Genomic DNA, 26,587 nt, shown 5'->3' with positions numbered 1-26,587 from the left:
TGTATGTACACAGTGACTCCAGCAGAATAGTGAGTGCAGCTCTGGAGTATAATACAGGATGTAACTCAGGATCAGTACAGGATAAGTAATGTATGTACACAGTGACTCCACCAGCAGAATAGTGAGTGCAGCTCTGGAGTATAATACAGGATGTAACTCAGGATCAGTACAGGATAAGTAATGTATGTACACAGTGACTCCACCAGCAGAATAGTGAGTGCAGCTCTGCAGTATAATACAGGATATAACTCAGGATCAGTACAGGATAAGTAATGTATGTACACAGTGACTCCGCCAGCAGAATAGTGAGTGCAGCTCTGGGGTATAATACAGGATGTAACTCAGGATCAGTACAGGATAAGAAATGTATGTACATAGTGACTCCACCAGCAGAATAGTGAGTGCAGCTCTGCAGTATAATACAGGATGTAACTCAGGATCAGTACAGGATAAGTAATGTATGTACACAGTGACTCCACCAGCAGAATAGTGAGTGCAGCTCTGCAGTATAATACAGGATATAACTCAGGATCAGTACAGGATAAGTAATGTATGTACACAGTGACTCCGCCAGCAGAATAGTGAGTGCAGCTCTGGGGTATAATACAGGATGTAACTCAGGATCAGTACAGGATAAGTAATGTATGTACACTGACTCCACCAGCAGAATAGTGAGTGCAGCTCTGGAGTATAACACAGGATCAGTACAGGATAAGTAATGTATGTACACAGTGACTCCACCAGCAGAATAATACAGGATGTAACTCAGGATCAGTACAGGATAAGTAATGTATGTACACAGTGACTCCACCAGCAGAATAGTGAGTGCAGCTCTGGGGTATAATACAGGATGTAACTCAGGATCAGTACAGGATAAGTAATGTATGTACACAGTGACTCCACCAGCAGAATAGTGAGTGCAGCTCTGGAGTATAACACAGGATCAGTACAGGATAAGTAATGTATGTACACAGTGACTCCACCAGCAGAATAGTGAGTGCAGCTCTGGAGTATAACACAGGATCAGTACAGGATAAGTAATGTATGTACACAGTGACTCCACCAGCAGAATAATACAGGATGTAACTCAGGATCAGTACAGGATAAGAAATGTATGTACATAGTGACTCCACCAGCAGAATAGTGAGTGCAGCTCTGCAGTATAATACAGGATGTAACTCAGGATCAGTACAGGATAAGTAATGTATGTACACAGTGACTCCACCAGCAGAATAGTGAGTGCAGCTCTGCAGTATAATACAGGATATAACTCAGGATCAGTACAGGATAAGTAATGTATGTACACAGTGACTCCGCCAGCAGAATAGTGAGTGCAGCTCTGGGGTATAATACAGGATGTAACTCAGGATCAGTACAGGATAAGTAATGTATGTACACAGTGACTCCGCCAGCAGAATAGTGAGTGCAGCTCTGGGGTATAATACAGGATGTAACTCAGGATCAGTACAGGATAAGTAATGTATGTACACAGTGACTCCACCAGCAGAATAGTGAGTGCAGCTCTGGAGTATAACACAGGATCAGTACAGGATAAGTAATGTATGTACACAGTGACTCCACCAGCAGAATAGTGAGTGCAGCTCTGGAGTATAACACAGGATCAGTACAGGATAAGTAATGTATGTACACAGTGACTCCACCAGCAGAATAATACAGGATGTAACTCAGGATCAGTACAGGATAAGTAATGTATGTACACAGTGACTCCACCAGCAGAATAATACAGGATGTAACTCAGGATCAGTACAGGATAAGTAATGTATGTACACAGTGACTCCGCCAGCAGAATAGTGAGTGCAGCTCTGGGGTATAATACAGGATGTAACTCAGGATCAGTACAGGATAAGTAATGTATGTACACAGTGACTCCACCAGCAGAATAGTGAGTGCAGCTCTGGAGTATAACACAGGATCAGTACAGGATAAGTAATGTATGTACACAGTGACTCCACCAGCAGAATAATACAGGATGTAACTCAGGATCAGTACAGGATAAGTAATGTATGTACACAGTGACTCCGCCAGCAGAATAGTGAGTGCAGCTCTGGGGTATAATACAGGATGTAACTCAGGATCAGTACAGGATAAGTAATGTATGTACACAGTGACTCCACCAGCAGAATAGTGAGTGCAGCTCTGGAGTATAACACAGGATCAGTACAGGATAAGTAATGTATGTACACAGTGACTCCACCAGCAGAATAATACAGGATGTAACTCAGGATCAGTACAGGATAAGTAATGTATGTACACAGTGATTCCACCAGCAGAATAGTGAGTGCAGCTCTGCAGTATAATACACAATGTAACTCAGGATCAGTACAGGATAAGTAATGTATGTACACAGTGACTCCACCAGCAGAATAGTGAGTGCAGCTCTGGGGTATAATACAGGATGTAACTCAGGATCAGTACAGGATAAGTAATGTATGTACACAGTGCCTCCACCAGCAGAATAGTGAGTACAGCTCTGGAGTATAATACAGGATGTAACTCAAAGGCAGTACAGGATAAGTAATATATGTATACAGTGACTCCACCAGCAGAATAGTGAGTGCAGCTCTGGAGTATAATACAGGATGTAACTCGGGATCAGTACAGAATAAGTAATGTCTGTACACAGTGACTCCACCAGCAGAATAGTGAGTGCAGCTCTGGAGTATAATACAGGATGTAACTCGGGATCAGTACAGGATAAGTAATGTATGTACACAGTGACTCCACCAGCAGAATAGTGAGTGCAGCTCTGGAGTATAATACAGGATGTAACTCGGGATCAGTACAAGTAGTAGTCATTTGATGGGTTAACTACTTTACACTTTGTATACACTTTACTTGGGGAGACTTAAAGGCAAATTTGCTGTACAAATTATGGAAATCCTGATGTGTAACTGAAGCCTGTGGGGAAAGCTGGCGGCCATGTGGTGTGTTTAGGCATATGAGCTTTGGCAAGAGGCTGCACACTAATATGATATAATTGATGAATTGGCAGAGATGTTTTGCCCTGTAAGAAGACTTGAGTGTTCTCTATTCTGCACAAGGGGGCATCTTACAAACTCCGTATCAGAGCCCTTTTGCTGTGATTGGGGTATACGTCTAGGAACTGATGCATGTAGATTTCGGTATTGGTCACATACTCTGTAATTTGCAGCATCTGAACATCCAGGGAACAAGTGAAGGAGGTTTTACAAAATCCCATCCCCACGTGGTCCCAGCAATCCACTGCTCTGCTTTTGAAAATGTGCAGCATGGTCTACAATCTGGCAACTGTCCCTGTGATTTGAGGGGGTTGTAAACTACTGGTGGCCTGTCTTCAGGAGAGTCATCAATAGTAGATTGGGGGTCCATGGCAACAGAGCCCTGTCAGTCAGCTATTCGTTGAGCTTGTGTACTTCTGCACGGAGCTGATTTCTACAGGAAGTAGATGGCTCCCTTCTAACTGCAGTGGCCAGTCTTGGTATTGCATGCAAAGATCCCACTGAAATAAATGAGAACTTGCCAAATGGGGGAAAGTCCACTGTAAAGGCTGCATGTAACATGAGCAGGATTTGTTGCGGAATTGGGAAAAAGTCTGCTAAATATTAACATTCCCATAAGTTCCTCCTACTAGTCTTCTGGTGGCATCAGGTTGGCACTAGGGTGTTGTAGAGATGAATGCACATTTTCACAAACAGTCTGCGTGGTATGGATGTCCGGTAGAATGATCGTCTAGACCGCCGTCCTCTTGTTTGTAGATAGTACAGATGCCCAAAGAGCAGAACATGCAGGTCGGAGGATTAAACCTGCACCTTGTTATTGGCTGGAACACATCGTAAAGCTGCCATTACGTAGAACGCCGCCTGACTCAGGAGCCGCTCGCGCCAGACCTCTGTTCTCCCAACGCTGCTACCCATTCAGTTGGCACCAGTGCAGCGCTGGCGTTTGAAGCAATCGTTCAGTGCTGATCTCCACTTTAGTGATTGTTGATGGTCACAACAAGAGGAGCATTAACACTTTTGCGACTGTTTAAGCGGTTTTTCAACTTCGATGCTGCGCTGCAGGCGACTTTTATTACTTAAAGGCATTTGCAGCTTGCTATAAATTAAGTTTAATCAAACTTTAATAAAAAGTTCTTTAACTTTCTTAGACTTCATGTTTATATCGGAGGTGTAAGCCTAGGTGCATAGGGCTGTGTCCCATCGAATTTCATTACACTTAACGATCTGAACAATTTATTGGCCCGTGTAGAGGGGCGCAGAGTTCCAGGACCCCAATGCAGAACTTGTAATGGGGGTCCCACAACTGACATGTAGAGGCACACTTTAGCCTCTTCAGCATCCAGGATGCTAGCTGAGGGTTTGTTCTTCTGCAGAATCTGATGTAGATTTTTCCACTTCTCCTAAAAAAGCGTGACCGACATCCGCAGCGACGCCGCGGTCTGTAGCGAATATCAGTGGGCAAAACTTTAAATGGAGTTCTATGGAGATCCGTGTCAAGTGGTGTCCCACCTTAACGTGGATTCGCACGCGGTTTTTGCCTATGCGCAGCAGACGTCTGTGGGTTAGCCGTGGAATCTGTCATGTTGTGGTGTGGAAAACGCTGAGTTATGAGCCTCCGGCTTCCGTCACACAGGCGAGAAAATCACGCAAGATTTGTGCATTGCGAGGCGCACAAATATTAACCCCATCCTTTTGAATGCGGTCTTACACATGAGCGATGGTCTCCTGCATGTGAAGTGAGAAACGACTCTGGGCTGGTTCGTTCTGCGTGCCCTCGTATGGCATCTCGTGGTGTTTTCAACGGGCCCGGCAGCAGCATCGCATCAGGTGCACGAGAATGCAATGGCGCCCATTGAAGGCAACGGGAGAAACTCTGCGATCCGATCTGTAGCTGCAGGCTTAGGCGTAACTTTCACAGGGGGGGATTTGTTACAATACTATCCTCTGCAGCTGCAGAAACTTCTCTCCAATGCTGATATTTGTTACAATGTATCAGTGCAGTAAAATGTAAAAGCTTTGTGTCAAATGTTATTCCATTGCTTAGCTTCACCCGAGAAGCTAAAACTGGAAACGGCAGCGCCGGCGCCTGATGGACCCCATTGAATATAATGGAGGCATCACCAAATCTGAACGGACCCCCAACATTTCCCAGGAAGAGATGGCATTACGTTCACTGTTTCTTTGTGGATTTGATTGGAAATCCGTGAGGGAGGCTGTGAATGTAACCTCCGATGTGAACGAACGCTCTGTAAACAACACAGCTTCCAGAAGGCAATGCTACTGATCCAGTACACATGTAGGTGGAAGCGAGTGCAGATCTGGAGGTGACTAGAGGATGCATTGTACTACATGGTCAGTGACGTGGGGATCTGTATTAGCCGTCTGCTGTGTCTAGTGAGGGGTCTTATTTTACAGTAACCCCAGGTTGCACATTGCTTGCCACGCGCTTCTGACTAATGATTTTCTGCAGGGCCGCGGAGGGACGTCACGTGGATTGGCAGCTGTGATGCTCATATTAATAAACAGGACAATAGAGGAAGTTGTTGGTTTCAGGGCTCCGGTTTCTTGTGTTGTGACGGTGACATCCTAATCTTCCTCTGACCCTTCAGTCATCGAGGCTCCTGGAGAAGCGGCTGAAGACTATCATGTATAATAGATGACCCCGGTGTCATCAGCGCTGCGTCTTATATACGGTCTTATTCTGCTTGCGTGCGTTAGTCTTTAATCTTGTGTATCGCTTCAGCTCAATTCAGGCTGCGGTTTAGGAATAGACGACCATTGTTCAGTATGTAGAAGTAAATACCTCCCAGGGCTGCAAGATCAACGTGGTCACTTAGAAATATTTTCCCACAGCAGCTCCTGACCCATTGAATTTGGCTACAAATATGCACTAAACAATCCTAACTGATATCATAAGAAGCATTTATACAGCTAGGACTTACTGTGGGGTTTTGTTTGTTTTTTTAATGAGAATTTACAAGAATATAGCTGCATTAATACTGCCCCCTATGTACAAGAATATAACTACTATAATACTGCCCCCTATGTACAAGAATATAACTACTATAATAGTGCCCCCTATGTACAAGAATATAACTACTATAATACTGCCCCCTATGTACAAGAATATAACTACTATAACACTGCCTCCTATGTACAAGAATATAACTGCTATAATACTGCCTCCTATGTACAAGAATATAACTTCTATAATACTGCCCCCTATGTACAAGAATATAACTGCTATAACACTGCCTCCTATGTACAAGAATATAACTTCTATAATACTGCCTCCTATGTACAAGAATATAACTGCTATAACACTGCCTCCTATGTACAAGAATATAACTGCTATAATACTGCCCCCTATGTACAAGAATATAACTACTATAATACTGCCCCCTATGTACAAGAATATAACTACTATAATACTGCCCCCTATGTACAAGAATATAACTACTGTAATACTGCCCCATATGTACAAGAATATAACTACTATAATACTGACCCATATGTACAAGAATATAACTGCTATAATACTGCCCCCTATGTACAAGAATATAACTACTATAATACTGCCTCCTATGTACAAGAATATAACTACTATAACACTGCCTCCTATGTACAAGAATATAACTACTATAATACTGCCCCCTATGTACAAGAATATAACTACTATAATACTGACCCATATGTACAAGAATATAACTACTATAATACTGCCCCCTACGTACAAGAATATAACTGCTATAATACTGACCTCTATGTACAAGAATATAACTACTATAATACTGCCTCCTATGTACAAGAATATAACTACTATAATACTGCCCCCTATGTACAAGAATATAACTGCTATAATACTGACCTCTATGTACAAGAATATAACTACTATAATACTGCCCCCTATGTACAAGAATATAACTACTATAATACTGCACTTAAGGATGTGAAACTAGTTCCCAAGGTAGAATCCTGTAGATCTGACGATTGCTAAATATCCATATGTGACTGGAACTGCTCTCTGACTAATGATCCCTGCATAGATTTGGCTCTGTATAATGATACATGGATGACTTTACGGTCGAGCAGTGACTGGCTTAGAATTTCAGAAGTACAAGTGTTTGGTTTTTTTTTTTTTATTTATTTATTTATTTATATATTTTTGTTACCTTTTCTGCAGTGTTTTGGAACTCTCCTCCTCCTCCCCCACCACTTCCCAGGAGAGGGCGCCCCCATTAGTGTACATTAGTGTTTGTGCCCCTCTGCCAGAATGTGAATTAGTTTCTCTCTAATGACTTCGTCTGTCACCACTGGGTCCGCTCTGAATTCCAGACTTGATTTTCTCGCCCATCCTCCAACAACTGATACAATAATTCTCTGCTTCCTGAGCGCACGGACTTGGAGAAGAACAAGGCGGTGGGCTTTAGTCAGGGATGAGTCAGTCGCTGTGAGCGTTCTCCCCAAGAAAATCGTGAAGTGACTTTAATGGCTCCAAGTCCCAGTGGGAACAAGACACTGGCTTCTATTTTGAGAGATTGTGTCTCTTTACATCAGAGCTCTGCGCTCGGGAAACTGAGGTAATTCTGCCGCTATATGGTCCTCGATGCCATGAAGGCGGCACGACGGGGGCGCTATAAGGACTGCCCATTCAGGGGTGCACATAGTAGAAGCAGAAAATAGGTGCCCATAACTGGGTGCAAGGTCACGCCACCATGATGAACTCTATCCTGGCACTTGTGTGCGGCTTTCTTCCCGACGAGTACCCCATGCCTTGCCAGCTGTGTTGTCTGCAGCGGTGGGGTTCTTCCACATGGGAGAATTCTTGCTTTTTTGATGAGTGTCGATCACCGAGATCGGTGCCTGTTTAAACGCTCTTTACACAGACCGATGTTGGCTGTATGGAGGACAAGCGATTGTTCATCCCCCCTAATATCTGTTTCAATGTGTTTGAAATCGCCAAGCCATGCCCTCACCCATAAAACGTGTTTTCCAAAAAGCTCAGTTCTCCAGACATTGCAGATATTGATTCCTCTGCCCTCTGGTTGTTTACTGCTAATTCCCAGGGGAACAGGCCACCTCTTCTATAGAAATAACAGAACCGAGGGGTAGTTGGTGGCCAAGCTAAAACCTGGTGTGCGAAGGTGTTCTTGAGAACCCGTCCACTAGCTGTAGATGAAAGTAGTGGCCAGGAGCCGGCCTCCTCTGCTTCTACTTACCACAGAAGGTGTTCTGGTTTCCTGGCAACAAGCTGTAAACAACCATAGGGCAGAGGAATCAATATCTGGAGAATGGAGTATTTTGGAAATGGTCCTCATGGGTGAGGGCATGGTTTTGCGATTTCAAACAGTTTATAAATAGGATTCCCAAATGGCAACCCCTCTGTAAGACCCATATAATTATCAAACCAGACAGTAAAAGGATTGTCTGAGGTTATAAAAACATGAGGAGCCATGGAATGCAGCGTTTTGTGAATGGTCACTCTTGGAGATCAGGCCAACCATTCTTGGAATGGTGACCACGAACCCTCTAAGGCCTTTGAAGGCATTGACTTGAGTTTGGGCCATGGAGTTGTAAGCTGCTCTACCCAAAGTTGTCATTGACAAGTACCCCTCAGTTTATCCTCCCTGACAAACCGACAAAAGTGGTAATCCTCATTGCTGATTTAAGCTTTATGTCAAAGGTGTTTGGTGATGGGACTGATTGATTAATTCTTAATGAACTGGTTGTTGTCCAGAGATGTTGACAGGATCTCCTAAGGTGTATTTTCATTTGTTGCCTATTGTCACCGGTATATGCCCGCTCTCATTGGCCGATATCCGCCAGTCATAAAGATCAGTGCTTGTGAACCATCAATCGTTCGATTGTTCATCACCCATGTAACTTCATCACTGTTGGCAATGAAAGAACTTTGTCCCACACAACCAGAAAATCAGGCAGCGGGTTATTCTAATGCCTAATTGGCCCATGTAAGGTGTCTAAAGATACTGAGCTACTAGACTGTTAGGCCCCATTTAGACTGATGGGTTTTCGGAAAGGTCTAGATATTTCGTCCTTGTATTGGAAGGAAAATGTAGGCCGGTAAAACGTCCATGATCGGGCTTGAATGAAATGGGCAAAAATGAAGGGGATCCCAGGGTATCCAGTAATCGGAGTAAGCCTTTATAACTTAGGCCGCCTGCAAACCGGCAGGTCGGACCCTGCACGCGGGTTCCCGGATCCCGGCGGTGACACCCCCCCCCCCTTCCCCCACCGCTGTCTTCTCCTCTGCTGCTGATGTGCTGGCCGGCGCACATGCGCAGCACAGAGGAAGCCGCGCTGTCGCTATGGTGACGATTCTGCTTCTGCGACCAGTCTGCAATGTTGCGGAATGGCTGCGGGGCAGACTACTTCCACTAACTTCAATGGAAGCCATCTGTGCGTAGCCCACACAAAATCGCAGCATGCTGCCACCTCTCCGCGAGCGGAAAATCGCATATTATATTAGCATGCTATGGGCTGGATTTGTTGCAGAACGGAGGCGGAATCCTGCTCCGGATTATGCAATGCAAATTGACCCGTGTTCCCCTGGCATCAGTGCTCACATTCTGGGCACCATGATGCCAGTCGTGCAGACCGCAATAAATGTTGGGACCACAGCGGAGCTGCAGTGCTGATTTGCAGCCCAGAGGACGGGTAAGTACACTTCATTTTCTTATTTTGACGCAGTGGGCACTGAAGGTGGTATGTTGTCCGGTACCCAGACAACCCCTTTAAGCTGCCCTTGCACATTTGGGTTAAAGTTGCTTTTTTGAGGAATCTACCAACCGTCTAATAGAAGCGTCCTTTCCTTTTCCTACAATGGCAAATGTTTGGGGAGTGAAGACGGAACGGCATGTTGGATCTCTGCATGCGCAATTTTATAATATGGAGAATGCGTCTAGCCAGAATTCTCAGGTTTTTGCCTATTTGATCAAGCAGACATGAAATTAGCCTTACTACCAAATGTTGTTGGGACAACCAGCAGGTGTAACCTGTCTGAGGCTACATGCCTCTTCGGCTGCTGCCATCGGCGTTTGGGTCAGTTCAGGGTTTCCGTCTCTGCACCGTTTTTGGAGGAGAGAGACTGAAATAAAATGGGGGGTGGGGGTGGGGGAAATGGATCCGTTTCTGTCCATAGATTTCTGCTTTTTTTTGAAACCCCATTGAAATCAAACTAAGAAGCTTCAGTTTGCTTTTATTTTTTTAAAACCCCTTCAAAATTGGAAGAAAAAGTGGATTTGTTGTGTTTTCAGTTTCTCTCCAAAAACCATGCATAGAAACAGAAATGCTGAACTGACCCTAACGCAGGTGTGGCAGCAGCCGAAGAGGCATGTAGTCACGAAACGCGTTACATGTGCTGCTGGCTTCAGTAAATTTAGGAGTCCGGTTAATTTCATGACTCTGGTGTTTGTTTCATTGCGGGATGGTCTCCCTTTGCCCCAGTTCTTTGCACATTCTCCAATTTGACTTTGCGCCCCTTTTTATTGGCGTGGCAACACTTGGACCTGCAGCACTTCAGCCAGTAAAGGTACTTTTCCATGCAAGGATTGTCGGGCTCATTGGCATCTGACAGCTGTCCCAGTCGCTTACACAGGAGCGCTAGCCGTTCTGTGAATGGAGACAGAGCGAGCTGCGGATCGTTCTTGTATGCAGGATGAAGTCAGGGGTAATCGATTCGTGTAAAAGTACCTTTATTTGGCATCCTCACTCATTATCTTCCTGCCATTTATGAACATTCCAAATAGGGGTGCTCCACTTTTTTCTCTCCTGATTTTGTTACCACGGGAGATGAGCCATTTTGCCCCCCTCCCCTTGCCTATGGTGAGGCCAGGGGAATAGCTAGTATTTGTGGGGGCCAGCTTTTGTCCTAAAAAATTTTGTCCAGAGGAAGCACTATCTCTTATGAAAAGTACCAAGTAGAAGGGAGACTTATAGGGCGTGCAGTGCTCTCTGGGAAATTTGGTATGCAAATGAGATGATATAATGCCTCTGCAGCGCCAACTATTGGAAAGTAGCTTTCCTGTGAGTCAATGCCAGCCGTTACAAACTTCACCTCAGTTAATCTGTGTGAGGGTTGAAGGAATTGCTACCACAAAGTCCATCTTCTTGTTTATCCACTATCTTCCCGTCCAAAGAATAATTCTCATAGATTATAAGTGTTTTTTTTTTTTTTTTTCTTTTCTCTATAATAGGATGTTTGTCTTCCTGTTCTTTTCCATTACCTAAAATTGCTTCACGGCTATTCCTGCTGACCAGGACATGTGACTACTGCAGCCAATCAGTGGCTAGAGAAGGTCCCTGCTGCAGCTGGTGATTGGTTGGAGCAGTCACATGTCCTGGTCAGCAGCAACTAGTAAGTACAGAGTGGCTATAAAGCCGTTTTAAGCCATTGGAAAAGCCCTTTAAATTGGCTCCACATCCCTCTTGCCAAGCAGCCCGAGGGCGTCTCCTCGTCACAACGCCCTCTTACCGCTTCGCCCTCTAACACCATGTGTCTGTTTCTTTTGCTCTTTCAGATTAATCAGCCGCTCGATGGGGATTAACAGTGCATCACCTATGTGTGTCGCCTTCCCAGCCTGCAACCGCAAGAGCCAGAATTTTACCACTTCTTCTATAGAAATTATGAAACTGGTATTAACTGAATGGCAATTATGGATTTTTAACTCTAATTCACAGTAAACCATTAAGCCATATGATTGAATTAGCACCAAATACCGTTCTCTCTTGCGCACCCTCACGAAGCCGCGGAGACAACCCACCCAGCGGAGTCGAAAGTATTACTCGCACGAGGAACGTGTGGAAAGCTGAACAAACGAGAAGTCTTTATTTATCCTTACAGAGATATAGTATTAATATTTATATAGAAGCTCTAAGAATATAGATCTATTTTTGTGGTGATTTTTGAAGATGGCCCCTCAGAATGACGACTCGGAATCTATGCAAGTCCAAGACCTTCCCTTGGCCAAGCTGAAGAAAGACGAACCCAAGGAGAATGAGAGCCGGGATGAGACCATTAGCGAGGGCTCCATCGACCGCATCCCGGTGCGCCTGTGGGTGATGCATGGCGCTGTGATGTTTGGTAGAGAGTTCTGCTACGCTATGGAGACTGCCTTGGTGACGCCGGTTCTGTTGCAGATTGGTAAGTGAGCGCGCGGCGTGGATTTAAATCCTGCTGGAGACTTCAATGCGTTTCCTAAAATCCCCCAGGTTCTGCTCCTCATTTGCTGCTTGCTCCCTGTTTCATATCTGTAAGTTCTGATTTTCAGGTAGTCTTCACCATTTTTTTTTTTTTTGTTCTGTTTGCAAGCCACTTTCATTTAGGGGATGTGTCTGTTCTGCCAGTAGTTCACTGTCTTGACTTCCCATGCTGCATTGCTCCATCTCTGGTCCCATCAGCAGGGAGGCAATATCTGAATGCCCACCCCTCAGCTTTCCTAGGATGATCAGACGTTTAGCGACATTTTGGCCAAATGTTTAGTCAACCCACTGTGTGTACTGTAAAATCGGGAGTAGCAGAGACTGGAGATTCCTATCAGTGTCTGCAGATCTGTCAGCCTGCAGCCTGTGAGTGCACAAGAACTGCCTATGAAGATAACCCCTCTCCTTGTTGCTATGGAAAAGTCCTTGTTACTACAGAAGCTCTGTACCTAACAGGGTGGAATGCAGAGAATCTGGAAGGAGACTAGAGATGAGCGAGCCTACTCGCTAAGGGCAATTACTCGATTGAGCATTGCCCTTAGCGAGTACCTGCCCACTCAGGAGCAAAGATTCGACTGGCGGGGGAGAGCGGCAGGGAACTGAGGGGAGATCTCTCTCCCTTGCTCCCCCCTGCTCATGGCCGCAACTCACCTGTCACCCGTGCCGGCAGCCGAACCTTTTTCTTCCAAGCAAAGAGATACTCGCTAACGTCAATGCTCGATCGAGTAATGGTCCTTAGTGAGTATGCTCGCTCATCTCTAAAGGAGACCCCTAATAGCCCTTTCCACGTGATTTACAACCTTAAAACGTTTAATGTGATTATGTTACAGAAATGATGAGACTAAACGCGCTAGTAGATGAGCAGAAGTGGTCCGTAAACCTAGAGACCCTTTAAGTGGGAGTTCCAGTAAATGTTTTAAGTGCAAAATATACTCAATAGACCTTCACAAGATAATTGGCCATCGCTGTTCGTCTGTCCGATAATCTCATACAATGTGGTGAGGTCGCCTCCGTTTCCTGAAGGCTTTGGATAAAAGGAATATTAGGCCTATGGATTTGTTTAACGAGATTTTCCTAAAATACCTTCTTATCCTCCTATCCAGAGGGTTCCAGCAGTTGAACCACCAGCGATCCTGGGATCAGGGCGCCTGAATGCCCCTCATACATGGAGCTGCAGTACGAATGTTTGGCCGCCACTCCAGTCACTTCTGTAGTTGGACATGTGGAGATAATGCCCTCTGCAATCTCCTTCCTTCCCACTGAGGTGACTGAAGTGGTTTCACACATGTGCAGATCTGCTCTATTCACATGGGGCATTGGGGTGCGCGGCTTTCTGGATCGTTGGGGGTCCCAGCTGTTGGACCCTCATCAGACACTTATCTCCTGTGCTGTGGGGTCGGCTTCCCAGGACCCCTGCTGATCAGTTGTTTGAAGAGTCCAGTGTCTGTATGGGCTTACGGGCTACAAACCACATGTATGTGAAGCCCATGCTTTCCTATGGGTTCCTTCACATGTGCAATGTTTTGTAGCATGCAGCAGCCCGACACAATGGCCTTCGGGGTCCGGCGATATGCCCGCGACTCATGAGGTTTGTAGCCCATGCTTCCCTATGGAGCCTTCCTCTCTGTTGGATCGCATGGCATGAAAACGCGATTTTCAAGCGATGCAACTTTGACAGTAGAAAATCCTCCAGTCTAGGCCATAAACCTAAGCACTAGCTGCAGGGGAAACTAAGAACACAGTATACATCACCTAGACGCGCTGTCAGCCCGGCCGCAGCTTCTCCCGGGTCCCGGCAATGTTTCTCTCCATCCCTTCTGCCCCGGGATTGAAAAATCCCGCCTCCTGGAAGCGCTGGCTGTGATTTGGCTGATGCTTAGCCAATCAGAGCCAGCGCTCGATGAATGGCTGTGATTGGTTCATCCAACGCTGGCTGTGATTGACTGCTGGCGCTCAGCCAATCACAGCCAGTGCTTCCAGGAGGCAAGATTTTTCAATCCCCAGCCAGAAGAGATGATGAAGACAAGTGCTGGGGCCCAGGAAGAGGCAGCAGCGCTTCCAGGTGACGTATACTTTTTTGCTTTTGCCGTTAAGCCTTTCCCCAAAATAAGCATTATCTCTTTCCCTGCAGCTAGGGCTTAGGTTATGGCTTGGACAGTAGGATTTCCTACTGTCAAAGTTGCATCACACACCGCACAAAAACCATGTTTTCAGGTGATGCAACAGAGGAAGGCTCCATAGGGAAACATGGGCTACAAAACCTCACTTGTCGCATGCACATCGCCGGACCCGCGAGGTTGTGGACTAGCAATGTCGCATGCTACAAAATATCGCAAATGTGAAGGCACCCATAGGAAAGCATGGGCTTCACATACATGCGACTTTCTAACATTGTCGGGTCACGAAAAAAAATTGCGCGCCTTAGTTGCCTGTGTGAAGCAGGCCTAAAGGACCAGTGCTACAGCTTTTTCACTGCTTACCAGGCACAGCACCACATCTTTCATAGTGGCGGTGCTTGGTATAGCGACTCAATCCCATTCACTTGAATAAGACCGAGCTGCACTTGGGCCATGTGAAGAATGAAGAGGACCGCACGGGGCAGAGAAGCTGCTGCCCGGGACCCCACCCATCGGCTTACGCTCACCGATCTGCTATTCATGAACTAACCTGAGGGGCGGTCATCAGTCTGTCAGTCCCATAGAAGTCTGAACCCCTTTTTAAGTTAGCCCTTCATTTGGAAATTCCTAAAAAACACATTTTTTTCATGTTTTATGGCTTTCTTATACCAATAATCGTTACATCTGAGCGCAGACACCTCACCGGCATTCGTTGACTTTTTTTGTTTTTTTTTTGCTCACTTACACCAGCCTAAAAATCCTCGCTGGATCGCTGACTTCTCGCTGCCTGTAAACGCTCTCCGCTCCTAGAATGAAGCGCGAGTGAGAAGTCAGCGGCGATCTGAACACTCTGCACGAGCGCTAACATCGTGGAAGGATCTCCCGCTCAAAATGCATCCTCCAGAGTGAAGCCTGCGGTGCGATCACCACAATCCACACACGTCTGCGGACTTTGGCGCGGATCTGCGGCAGACCTCGCCCTTTCAATTGAAGGGGTGAAATCTGATGTAGTTCCACATCAAAATCCACACTAAATCAGTCGCCGCAGGAGCGCGTCCATATGAAGGGGTTTTCCGGAACTCGGATGACTAATTCTTGGGATTAATGCAGTATCCACTGCAGTGCTTGGGACCGCTGTCACTCAGCTGTTTGAAGAAGACACTGCATGCGAGCCTCCTCACTGCATACCAGGCACAGCGCCATACAGTGTATAGTGGACTTTGGACATTCAACACCACATGACCGTTTAATGACAGGTGATCTAGTGATGACGCTGGGCGGCCCCTGCGTTCTTGGGGACCTTCCCCCACGGGACGAAATCTGCTGCACGACTCGCCAAGTCGCAGGAAATCCTGCATGCAGATCTGCGGATAGACCTGAGGATTTAGATGTGAAATTTAGCAGCGGCTTCAGGTTTGGCCGTGTGCGGCGGCGCAATTCTTTCCCATGTGAAAGGTCCCTAGGAGCTCATTTTAAGCTATTCGATGGTGATGTACTGAACCCGCTTACTGACTGTTTCCAATAGCAATCAGCAGAATTGTTTAGTCTGCCTTATTGCTTTATAAGGGACCTTTCACACAGGATGAATTACTTTGACGGCAACCATTGAAGGACACAAACTTCTTACAAAGTTCCTGAGAATTGTCAGGTTTTTTTCTGGGGGGGAAATACTCTTCCGCTGCAGCTGGGAAACGTGTAACTCCGCCCACCGCGCTTCACTGAGTAGTGACAGGCAGTGCTGGCACCAAAGAGCAAGTCATTTTATGGCGGTCAATAACCTGAATTATCTGTCCGGTCAAGGCCAACAAGCCGGCGGTGCCGCAGCAGTAGGTGCTCCTCCGTTACGACACCTCGCCTGGCAGCGCTGCCGCTTCAGAAGTTAATAAGTTGCTTTCATTATCCGGTGTGGAAAATGCCTGAAGGAAACGCGTCAGCCTGGAATATCACAGGGAGACCCGATACCCTGTGTACGCGTACATGTGATACCACCAGGGCTCATTACAGCGCCTGGCTCGTCACACGGGGGTGTGCGGGGGGTGTCGTACCAGTCCTCGTAGCTGCCACCTCCCTGTAATGCCAGCTGCTTTTATGTGGCTTCTGCAGCCGATACCAGAAATCAGTGAGTGCAGCTCTGGAGTATAATACAGGATGTAACTCCGTATCAGTACAGGATAAGTAATGTCTGTACACAGTGACTCCACCAGCAGAATGGGGAGTGCAGCTCTGGAGTATAATACAGGATGTAATTTAGGAGGAGTACAGGATCAGTAATGTATGTACATAGTGACTCCACCAGCAGAATAGTGAGTGCAGCTCTGGAGTATAATACAGGATGTAACTCAGGATCAGTACAGGATGCGTAATGTATGTACACAGTGACTCCACCAGCATAATAGTGAGTGCAGCTCTGGGGTATAATACAGGATGTAACTCAGGATCAGTACAGGATGCGTAATTTATGTACACAGTGACTCCACCAGCATAATAGTGAGTGCAGCTCTGGGGTATAATGCAGGATGTAACTCAGTATCAGTACAGAATAAGTAATGTCTGTACACAGTGACTCCACCAGCAGAATAGTGAGTGCAGCTCTGGGGTATAATACAGGATGTAACTCAGGATCAGTACAGGATAAGTAATGTATGTACACAGTGACTCCACCAGCAGAATAGTGAGTGCAGCTCTGGAGTATAATACAAGATGTAACTCAGTATCAGTACAGGATAAGTAATGTATGTACATAGTGACTCCACCGGCAGAATAGTGAGTGCAGCTCTGGAGTATAATACAGGATGTAACTCAGGATCAGTACAGGATAAGTAATGTATGTACATAGTGACTCCACCGGCAGAATAGTGAGTTTAATGTAATTCTTTTGCACTGTGACCCACTTGTTACATATAATCTGTGACTCGGCACTCGCTGTCCTATCTGATTGTCCTTGCCACACACATCTGCCGTTGTAGGTGGCATTCCCGTTTGATATTGGGTGCGGTTACACAATGACGGGCATCTTTGTTCGCAGTGCCCATCCCCCGCATGCTTCCTTCTGACTTGTGCCCACTGATTGCACCACCATGCGGTGACGCGATGGGATGAGGGCGCATTTTATGATTTGGCACGTTCGGTGTTGTAATGGCAGCTTTGTGTAATCCAGAACACAATGAGTCACCGCAGCGTCCTCCGAGGTGGAATTTTCCACTGTAGCACATTCTGTTATCGGGTGCCTGAAGTGCCTTTCAGCAGGAGAACATGAAACAGAAGGGGGTGTGTGAATTAGTAACACAATAGTACATAATAAGCTGATCCACCCAGCATGGTGCCCTCATCTGGGCGAGGCTGCCCGGCTACCAACGTGTGACAATGGTTTAATGCCTCTCTGCGATCTTCTACGGTCAGGACTTGTTCCAAAATGATTGTCGACTGGCAGAAAATTGGCGCAGACATGCAGTTGCGGTTTGCCACAAGCCTAATGAGTTCTCTATATCCGATGGGAGCAAATTCTTGGTGCACGTACCTGGATCATATAATCCAGCGACCAGTGTTCCAGAAAATCCTACTAATCCGGCATCTGTTGCTGGATTACAGGAAAGTATGCGCTGGTAATGGCGGCGGCCCCTCGCACTGACTCATCAGTCGCCGCAGATCTGTAATCTGACAACCGGACACGGATTCCATCGCAAGAAGTGACATCCATTTTTTTTTTTAATGTGAATTGATGTGAAATTGGCAGCAAATTCCATTGCGTGACACTGACCTCAGACCGCGTTCACACGGCGAAATCCACAGCGACAAGGTTGGCGCAGATCTGCCCCCTAATCCATGGCAGATGTCTGAGGCCGACCCTTGGGTTTCTCCTGCAGCAATCGGAGGGAGGGACTCGTACTTTTATAATTTTCGCCAAAGCGGATTTTAATTCCGTGCTCTATGGCGCGGGGCGCAGATATGAATGGGCACCTTTGTTGTGCAATAGGTGTTAAACGGGCAGAAATCGTCACTCGGAGAATTAGTGAAGCCGTGTTTTAACCTCTAGATTGCCGCTGCAAGACATGGACCTTCAAGTGAACCGAAATTGCAGTCCTATCTAGGCGCTAAATCTGGAACCTCGTGAATGGACAGATCTTTGGCGCTCCTCGCCCTACCCCAGACAACGGGATTCGTAATCAGAAGTCTGCTTCCTTTTGCCCTCTTTACGGATCCTTGTGTTGAATACTTTACTAGGAACATTTGCATTCAGGGCTGCAGGAAAGCTGGGTGAGACCGCACTTCAGGGGTTGTCGTGGCCCATCCCAGGAGCTGGTTCCAATACACAGGCATAGACTGCGGCTTGGACCCATATTGCCCACATGCAGCTTATTTTTGTCTCCTGCCCTGCTGCGCCATCATTACTTGTGCCCGTCGCTGCGGTCCCGTTATCCACGGCCGGCCGCTCGCCATGTAACTGGGTCAACTTGGAGCTAAAGACTTCTCAGCACCGTTTCCACTGAGATCTGAATAGCTAGCAGATAGGACCGCTATGTAGGTCACAGTTGGCGCAGTCTGGAAACTATCGCTAAACGGTCATGTCACATTATGTGCTCCAAGATGGCAGTTATCTTAAAGGGGTAGTCCAGCACAAAGATATTGATGACTTTTCCTTGGGATAGGTCCTCAATATAAGAGGGGTGGGGGTCTGCCACATGGTACCCCACCAGCCAGATGAATGAAGACTACAGCCCCGTTCATTGTCTAGTGGTGGCGCCTGGTATTGCAGCTCAATAATGGTAACTTGAAAGGGACAGAACGTGGTCTCAGGCCATGTGACCAATAAACATGACCTCGCATGCCTAAGAAGAGGTCATAGTGCTAACGGGTGGCGGCTGAAGCCCCACTGACCTGATATTGATGACCTGCTCTGTTTTTAGTGTTGGAAAACCTCTTAAATCTATTGTTTTATATACATTGCATTTTAACTGGTGGTTTTCAAGATCTCTGCTTGCTCTCAGCAAATGGCAACATTCCTATTTAAGGGTACATTTACATGTTACTCTTGTTTGGCGTGGATCTGCAGCAAACCCTTTTTAATGGAAGGGGTGAATTCTGCGGATTGGCGCCAATGGTGCGAACTTTAGTACGGATTTTCGTCTAAAAAAAATGCAACAATTCCGCTGCATGTGACCACATACCACGAGGCGCGTTCACATCAGCGGGTCCGTTTAGTGCATCGGTCACTGAATCCCACTAAAAACCCAAACAAAATAGCGCAACCCGCTGGGCCACTTCATCCTGTGAAAATTCTTGAAGCCCAACTGCCCCCATTGTCGACCTTTGGGTACATTTGGCGCGGTTCGCCCTCATTATAACGGATCCGTTTGGCTACTCTCATAATGCAGCAGGAAAACCGAACCTAGAAGTGCCAGTGTGCCCGTGTGCCAGTGTGCCCCCACACGCACGTGTTGTAAACTCTTGGGGACCTTTCAAACGGGACAGAATTACGCCGCAGGACGCGGCCAAATCTGCAGGTCTAACTGGATTTTAATGCGGAATTGCGGGATTTAAAATGGCTTAAAACCCGCGTCACAATCTGCAGGTTTGTGCATTTTGGTGCAGCATTTACCATCCTGCGTGACGGGCCGCCCGGAGTGTTTACCTGCGCGGATACATTGTATCAGTCTGACTCTTCCTTCAGAGACCTCATCTGTGTGCAGTATCAGGTTTGTGCAGGTTCTCAGCCTCTGAATGTTCCAATTCACTGACAGCAAGCAGAAGCGATACACAAAGTAGAGGAGAAAGTAACACAAAGCTGCCGCTTCAGTAAGAGCAGGTGAGCGCTAATGATTCCCCCTCATCCATCCCTGCAATGAATCAATCGAGACCTTCTCAATTTAATGGCTACAGATTTACAGCCAAAGCAGGGCCCCCGGCTGTCGGGAGACTGTCATACCACACATGCCAGGTGCCCGCCTGATGCCAGGTTTAATATAGGTATAGCTTACATCTTAATTCCATGCTGGTGGAGGAGCGGCTGTAAACTGCTGCGGTGGATCTGATTGACCTTGTCCGTCTGCTGCTTGTGTCTTTACCTCTTATGCCCTCCTTTTATACCCAACGGGCAGAGGTTCACATTCAGGGGCGATGGGGCATCTAGCTGGGGTAAAGCCTAAAGCAACCCCTCAGGTTCACCCTTTACTAAAGCTTAACAGTTTTGGCAGGTTCCACCAACTATGTAACATGTAGGGGGGCACCTGGCTATCAGCAGATGGCAGAAGTGGGGCGAGATGATCAGCCTGTTGGGTGACAAGATGCCCATTCTTTTTGTTCTTGGAAGGATAAGCCACCAGAGGAGTTGGCAGCCGCTTAAAGGGGTTGTGCCAAGTTATAAAGTTATCTACAGGATCGGGGATAAAGTTGATTGGTGGGGTCTCACCACCGGGACCCCCACTGATCCTAAGAACAGGGGTACCAAAGCTCCCCAAATGGATGGAGCGGAGGGGACTACATTCATTTCAATGGTCGTTCCGGAAACTGCTGAGTACAAGTAATATCTCCGTGTGACCGTGGAGCTGTACCGCCGGCGGGGGATGAACGATGGTCGTAATGATCGTGTGCCCACATACCCGTGGTTATCGGCCTTCGTAAAGCAAGAGTAAATTGCACAGATAGCTATATATGAAGATCGGCCCTCGTTGTGTCGTCCCGATATACAAGGATCTTGGCTCTTCAATAAATGGGCTCTCCGGGGTCCTAAAAATCTGTCTGCTTTCTACTAAACACAGCGCCACCCTTGTCCATAGGGTTGTGGGTGGTATTACAGCTCGGCTCCATTGAGGTGAATGGGAGCTGAGCTGCAACACCTTACACCCGTGTAAATGGGCCCTAAGACCTACACAGGGCAGCGTACACACCGCGGGCAGCACGGAACGTGGTGACAGGTTACCTTTAAATCTACGGCCATTTTTTTTCTATACTTTGAGTGTCATTCACCACTTTTTAACACATTTGTTGTCAGCGAATGAGAGCTTCCTGATCGATTGAGTAAAATGCCAGAGAAGTACAGTGTGCACTGACACACAGACTGAGTAGGGATGCAATACATTAAGGACAGAGCGGCCATCTCGGCTGTAGGAGATAACAGCGAGCACTCGAGGACGTGAAGCCGGTTCTCTTTAATGTAGTTGGTGGATCCTGCGCTGGAGCGAAGCCGTCTGGTAGCAGCGAGCGTTTCATGTTCTCATAGGTGTCCCGCCGGCCGACCTCCGCTGACTGGCAGCCGCCTCTCTGCAAATGAGCAAAACAAGGATCACGTTTCACTGGCGATCGCTCACAACACATGGATCAGATCTCAAAACCGTAGGGACGCAGCGAATGAGCGCCGCTACCACATGGCGGGGGCTGGGAGCAGCTGCTGGAGGGGGAGGAGGAGGCGCTGCGGCGCTTCACCTGGATTGGCTTGTGGTCCAGGTCTGATGGACATAAAGTTCCCTCGCTGTATAACGAAGCGATCCGCATTTGTGCCTCGACTCTTCGGGCTCGTTCGCACGGCGTACGCAGGATTCAGTCGTGTAAATCTGTTGCATAATTATGTGGCCAAAAATGACATTTGCGCATATTTTTTGCCTTCTCCTGCGGGTTTTCGTCAATGAAAATACACGGCGTCTTCGCGCGCGCAACAAGTATACAGAAGTACCGTTGATTTGCTACGCAAATGTGCAGCTTTCCTGCGTATTTAACTCACTGGCCTAATGTGGGGCGTGTGTGCGCCAAAATAGGCGGGCAGCGGGTTTTATCACGCAAACGAATGTTGTGTTAAATACGCACTCGTTAACGAATGATTAAATCATTAGTTGCTATTGACTGCATATTAGGCGCATAAAAATTGCGTGCATAATGCGGCACGCAAATACCCCCGTGGGCAGGAGCCCCCGCAGTGTGAACTGCAGTGAATTAAGCCGATTGACTTCATGGGTTCGTTTGGGCAAGTGGGGGAGAAAAAAAAAAAGCTAACGCAGCACGCCGCGCCGGGGCGAGTAAACCACACCAAGATAGGCCACTGATAGCCGCAGGAAACCTGCATATGTGCCACAAAAGCAACGGGATTTCGTGCCTTTTTTTTTCATTTACCAGTGGTATGAAAACCCTGCTGCTGCTATGCAGAATTGGCGTAGTTCGGTCCGTGTGAATGAGCCCTTAAATATTGTAAGGGAAGCGGGCATCAAGCTTTTACAATGCAATCCAATAAACTTCTGATGGCCATTTTACATACAAGAAGCTCGTGGCGGTGACGTCCTCGCCGGCGCGTTTGCGCTCCCTACTTGGTGACGTCCTCGCCGGCGCGTTCACGCTCCCTACTTGGTGACGTCCTCGCCGGCGCGTTCGCGCTTCCTACTTGGTGACGTCCTCGCCGGCGCGTTCGTGCTCCCTACTTGGTGACGTCCTCGTTCGGGGTTTCACATCCCTATGTGAATTTGAAGTGTTTAAAGACGCTACAAGAAGCTGACGTTATTTTTATGCCGGCTGAAGCTGAATGACGAATGAAACACGAATGATTCTCGTTTGGCGCCGGCTCACGTTTAAAAACCATTTTTGTTTGAGTTTTGGCGCGTTAATCGTTCTGTCTAAACGCACCTTATCAGTGCGGGGTGTGCTCTGCGCCCCGATACCCTTACAATCTGCTTTAAGATTTCCCACGCTGTATTAAAATAAGTTGGACTCGGTCTTTCCTCAGTGCTTCGCCAGGCCCAACCCGTTGATTGGCATGCATGAGTTCTCTTCCCGCGCTGGCGCAGTATCCACCCCCGCCCGTGCCCATTACCGCTCTTACTTGATGAGACTTTAGCAGCATAACTCCTGCAGTCATCTGAGCTCGGCCGCAGTCTGAGTCATGATCCTCGAGGCACGTGCGCGGTACACCGCTGAGAACAGAACACCTGATTGGCCGGGATTCTGAGTGGCAGACCCCCACTGTTTACTCGGGTGGCGTGCCTCCATTCTCAGGATCGGTGGGTCTCCCAGCCCTGTATATAGGGGATACCTTTATAACTTGGCCCACCCTCGTTGTTCGTCCCCTCACCGCTGTCGGTCGGCTGTACAGGGAAATGGGCAGCCAAACGGCGAGCATCTTTATGCTTGATGAAGCGTCTGAACAGCCAACAAACGGGTGTTCGCCGGCTGGTCGTTGGCCTTTTACACCTTACGGTGATGGGGCGAGCGGATGTTTTGGGTTTGATAATCGGGCTTCGCTGCTCCTCCCATTTACAGTCTTGCAAAATTTGGGTACAAGTCCTGCGCTGCCCGCAGCCACAATCGCCGTCAGACATTGGTGGCACATTGGTCACTAAGCAGAGTTTGTGGCTGTGCTTGTTCGCATGGATGTGTAATACCGCGAGGCCCCACTAGGCCGCCATATTGTAATACCGCGAGGCCCCACTAGGCCGCCATATTGTAATACCGCGAGGCCCCACTAGGCCGCCATATTGTAATACCGCGAGGCCCCACTAGGCCGCCATATTGTAATACCGCGAGGCCCCACTAGGCCGCCATATTGTAATACCGCGAGGCCCCACTAGGCCGCCATATTGTAATACCGCGAGGCCCCACTAGGCCGCCATATTGTAATACCGCGAGGCCCCACTAGGCCGCCATATTGTAATACCGCGAGGCCCCACTAGGCCGCCATATTGTAATACCGCGAGGCCCCACTAGGCCGCCATATTGTAATACCGCGAGGCCCCACTAGGCCGCCATATTGAATTCCTTCATCAGATTGGGGGCATTTTTTATTTACACTCAAAACTAAACTTGCTTTTTCTCCGACTCGGATGAGGGTTCAGCGGCGGTGACACACGAAGGGCTCAAATCCCACAATTCAATTACGGTAAAGTGACTGTGACCAATGAGATTTAACGTCACGGCGTCTGCAGACTTTGTCCCGGCCATATTGAATAGATCTGTGGGGCGCGGCTTGTCTCGCTGTAAAGAGGTGTGGGGCACCAAAACACGTGCCGCCTGACCGCACACAGAGGAGGCTGGGACTCCGACAAGGACAGAAGCCTGCAGGTCCCGCACTGCAGCGTATAGGCTGCTCTAGAAATACATGGTGATGGGTTGTCTGTTCATCTGCTATTTAAGGGGGTGTTTAGCTCTTATAGATGTGACCCTCAATCAAAAGCCCTGTACGAACGCTGGGGGTCCCCCCCCCCCTGCGTACATCTGGCCAGCAGGGGCACGACGTTAAAGTTTATTACTTTTCCATAAGTGGGAGGAGCTATAGCTAATTAGTATAATGTAGAATACATGGTGGCCATTATTAAAGAGCCGATTGAACGTGGCATCAGTTGGGCATGTATGGCGCCACCTCATTCATTTCATTGGGGCTGACGGAGCTAGCCCAACGCTTGTACTCGGCTATTAGCGGTCGTATGTTCCCGGCCATTCAGTCTCTTACTCTCTGCAGGTTGGTGCAGCGACCCCTGCAGTGACTAGAGGGGGATACAGGACCCCCATTCACAGGAGTGGTGGGGGGTGTCCGTGGTGAGGAGGAGATTGACTGGAACAATGACCAACCATGTGCGACTGCCAGTAGCCAAGTACAAGCGGTCCGCTACGTCCGCCAAGCCCATAGAAGGTAAATGGAGCTGCATCGCACATAAGAGACCCCTACTTCATTCATTCCTGCAGTCGGGGATATGGGACCCCCCCCCCCCCCCATTATTGGGACCTTCTACCAAACAGCAAAAAACTATATAAAACCGTTTTGGTTCTTAAAGGGGTATTACCTAAAATCAAAAAGTATTTGGCTAACTTTAGGTAAGCGCTGATCATGCCCACGAAGGATGCCAGCAGTCGGCCCCCACCGCACAGACCCCTCTCCTGTCCTGCGAACAAACGGGTGTACTCCATGAGAAATGGACGGTTTTCAGTGCGCTGGGATCGCGCAGTTTTTACGTTGTCGCTTGTTTTTCACACTCAAAAAAAAAAAATTCAAGTAGACCCAGTTGATGACTTTTTTTTTTCTTTTTTTTCAGTCTCCTGGCAACATGCGTGACGAACGCAGCGCTCACATGTCACATCTGTGTTACGTTCCCATAGGCTTTCATGTGAATGCGGACTAAAATAGAGCATGCTGCGATGTAAAGTTGTTTTTTTTTTTTTTTTTTTTTTCCTTCTTTGACATGTAACATCGGTCAACATTTAAAAAAAAAAACCAAAAAAACAAAACTCATTTTAAGGCCCACTTTTATTTTATGGGTTCATGTGCGGTAATCTGACAGTAAAAAATACGGCCGGCACAGAACATACGCCGTGTAAATGTGCCCAAAGGCTTTTATGGAAAAAGTTTTAATTATGAAAAGGTATGTAAATCACAATATACTTTTTTTTCTTTTCCATTACTTATGTTTATGGCATCCTCTTGCTCTCAGTACCGGCCTTGTAGTAATACCTCCCACAGCTGAGGGTTTGCTACAATTGTATCCCAGCTCCAATCCTCTCCTTTATATAGCGCCAACTTATTCCACAGCGCTTTCAGGTAATTTATTACTCCCCACCAAGCTGGGGCTCATTTTACTGACCTCGGAAGGATGGCAGGCTGAGTCAACCTTGAGCCAGCTATCTGAACCATTCAGGGATTGAACCCGCAACCTTCAGGTTGTGAGCGAGAGCTTGGGTCTGCATACTGCGGCCCTAACCCTCTGTGCCACATTCAGTAAATGCATCAGACATCTCTTCCCGATTGTTGGTTACAATGTATCCGCCAGTAGACCACAGCTGACTAAAGCCAAATGCACATGGCCGGGTCTGATTCCGACAGCGAGATCTCGGTGGAATCACGCCCTGTGCCCTGGCGGTGACCCTACGTATGTGACATGTTCTCTGCGGATGTGCGGCCTGGCACACCGCCGCACATGCGCAATGCAGAGAATGACTTGTCGGCAATGATGCGGATCCTTGGGGACTCGCTGCGGGACGGACGGCTTCCGTTGACTGCAAGAATGGGACATTTTTCCCTGTGAGCGAAAAATAGCAGGTGATTTCCGCTCGTGGGTATGGGAAAGCGTTTTGCAAAGCATGTCAATGGGCAGTATTCACTGCGGGATGCGGAGGGGACCGCTCACTCCGGATCCGCAGTGCAAATACGCCCATGTGCATTGTGTCTTAGGCCTCAGGTTCACAGCACACACAGATTTTTCATGCGGATTTCTGAGTCATTAAATTGATTTATTTTTTTAATTTTTAATTTTTTTTTTTTTTTTTATTGCTTGCGAGAAATGGCTA

The 26,587-nt window shown here is 47.4% G+C and overlaps 1 protein-coding gene across 2 annotated transcripts in view; it reads left to right on the top strand.

Annotated features, from left to right (window-relative positions):
* Positions 1–26,587, top strand: part of SLC45A4 (solute carrier family 45 member 4) — a 93,209-nt gene that overhangs the window by 37,031 nt on the left and 29,591 nt on the right. For both annotated transcript variants that reach the window (XM_066578741.1, XM_066578742.1), the window contains exon 2: positions 11,537–12,159. In XM_066578741.1, the coding sequence (XP_066434838.1) occupies positions 11,928–12,159 (232 nt within the window). In that variant the 5' untranslated portion in view covers positions 11,537–11,927. The remainder of the gene's footprint in view (positions 1–11,536; positions 12,160–26,587) is intronic.

The sequence above is a fragment of the Eleutherodactylus coqui genome, chromosome 9 (assembly GCF_035609145.1).
Source record: "Eleutherodactylus coqui strain aEleCoq1 chromosome 9, aEleCoq1.hap1, whole genome shotgun sequence".
Classification (NCBI taxonomy): domain Eukaryota; kingdom Metazoa; phylum Chordata; class Amphibia; order Anura; family Eleutherodactylidae; genus Eleutherodactylus; species Eleutherodactylus coqui.
This window is presented reverse-complemented; position numbering and strand designations above follow the sequence as displayed.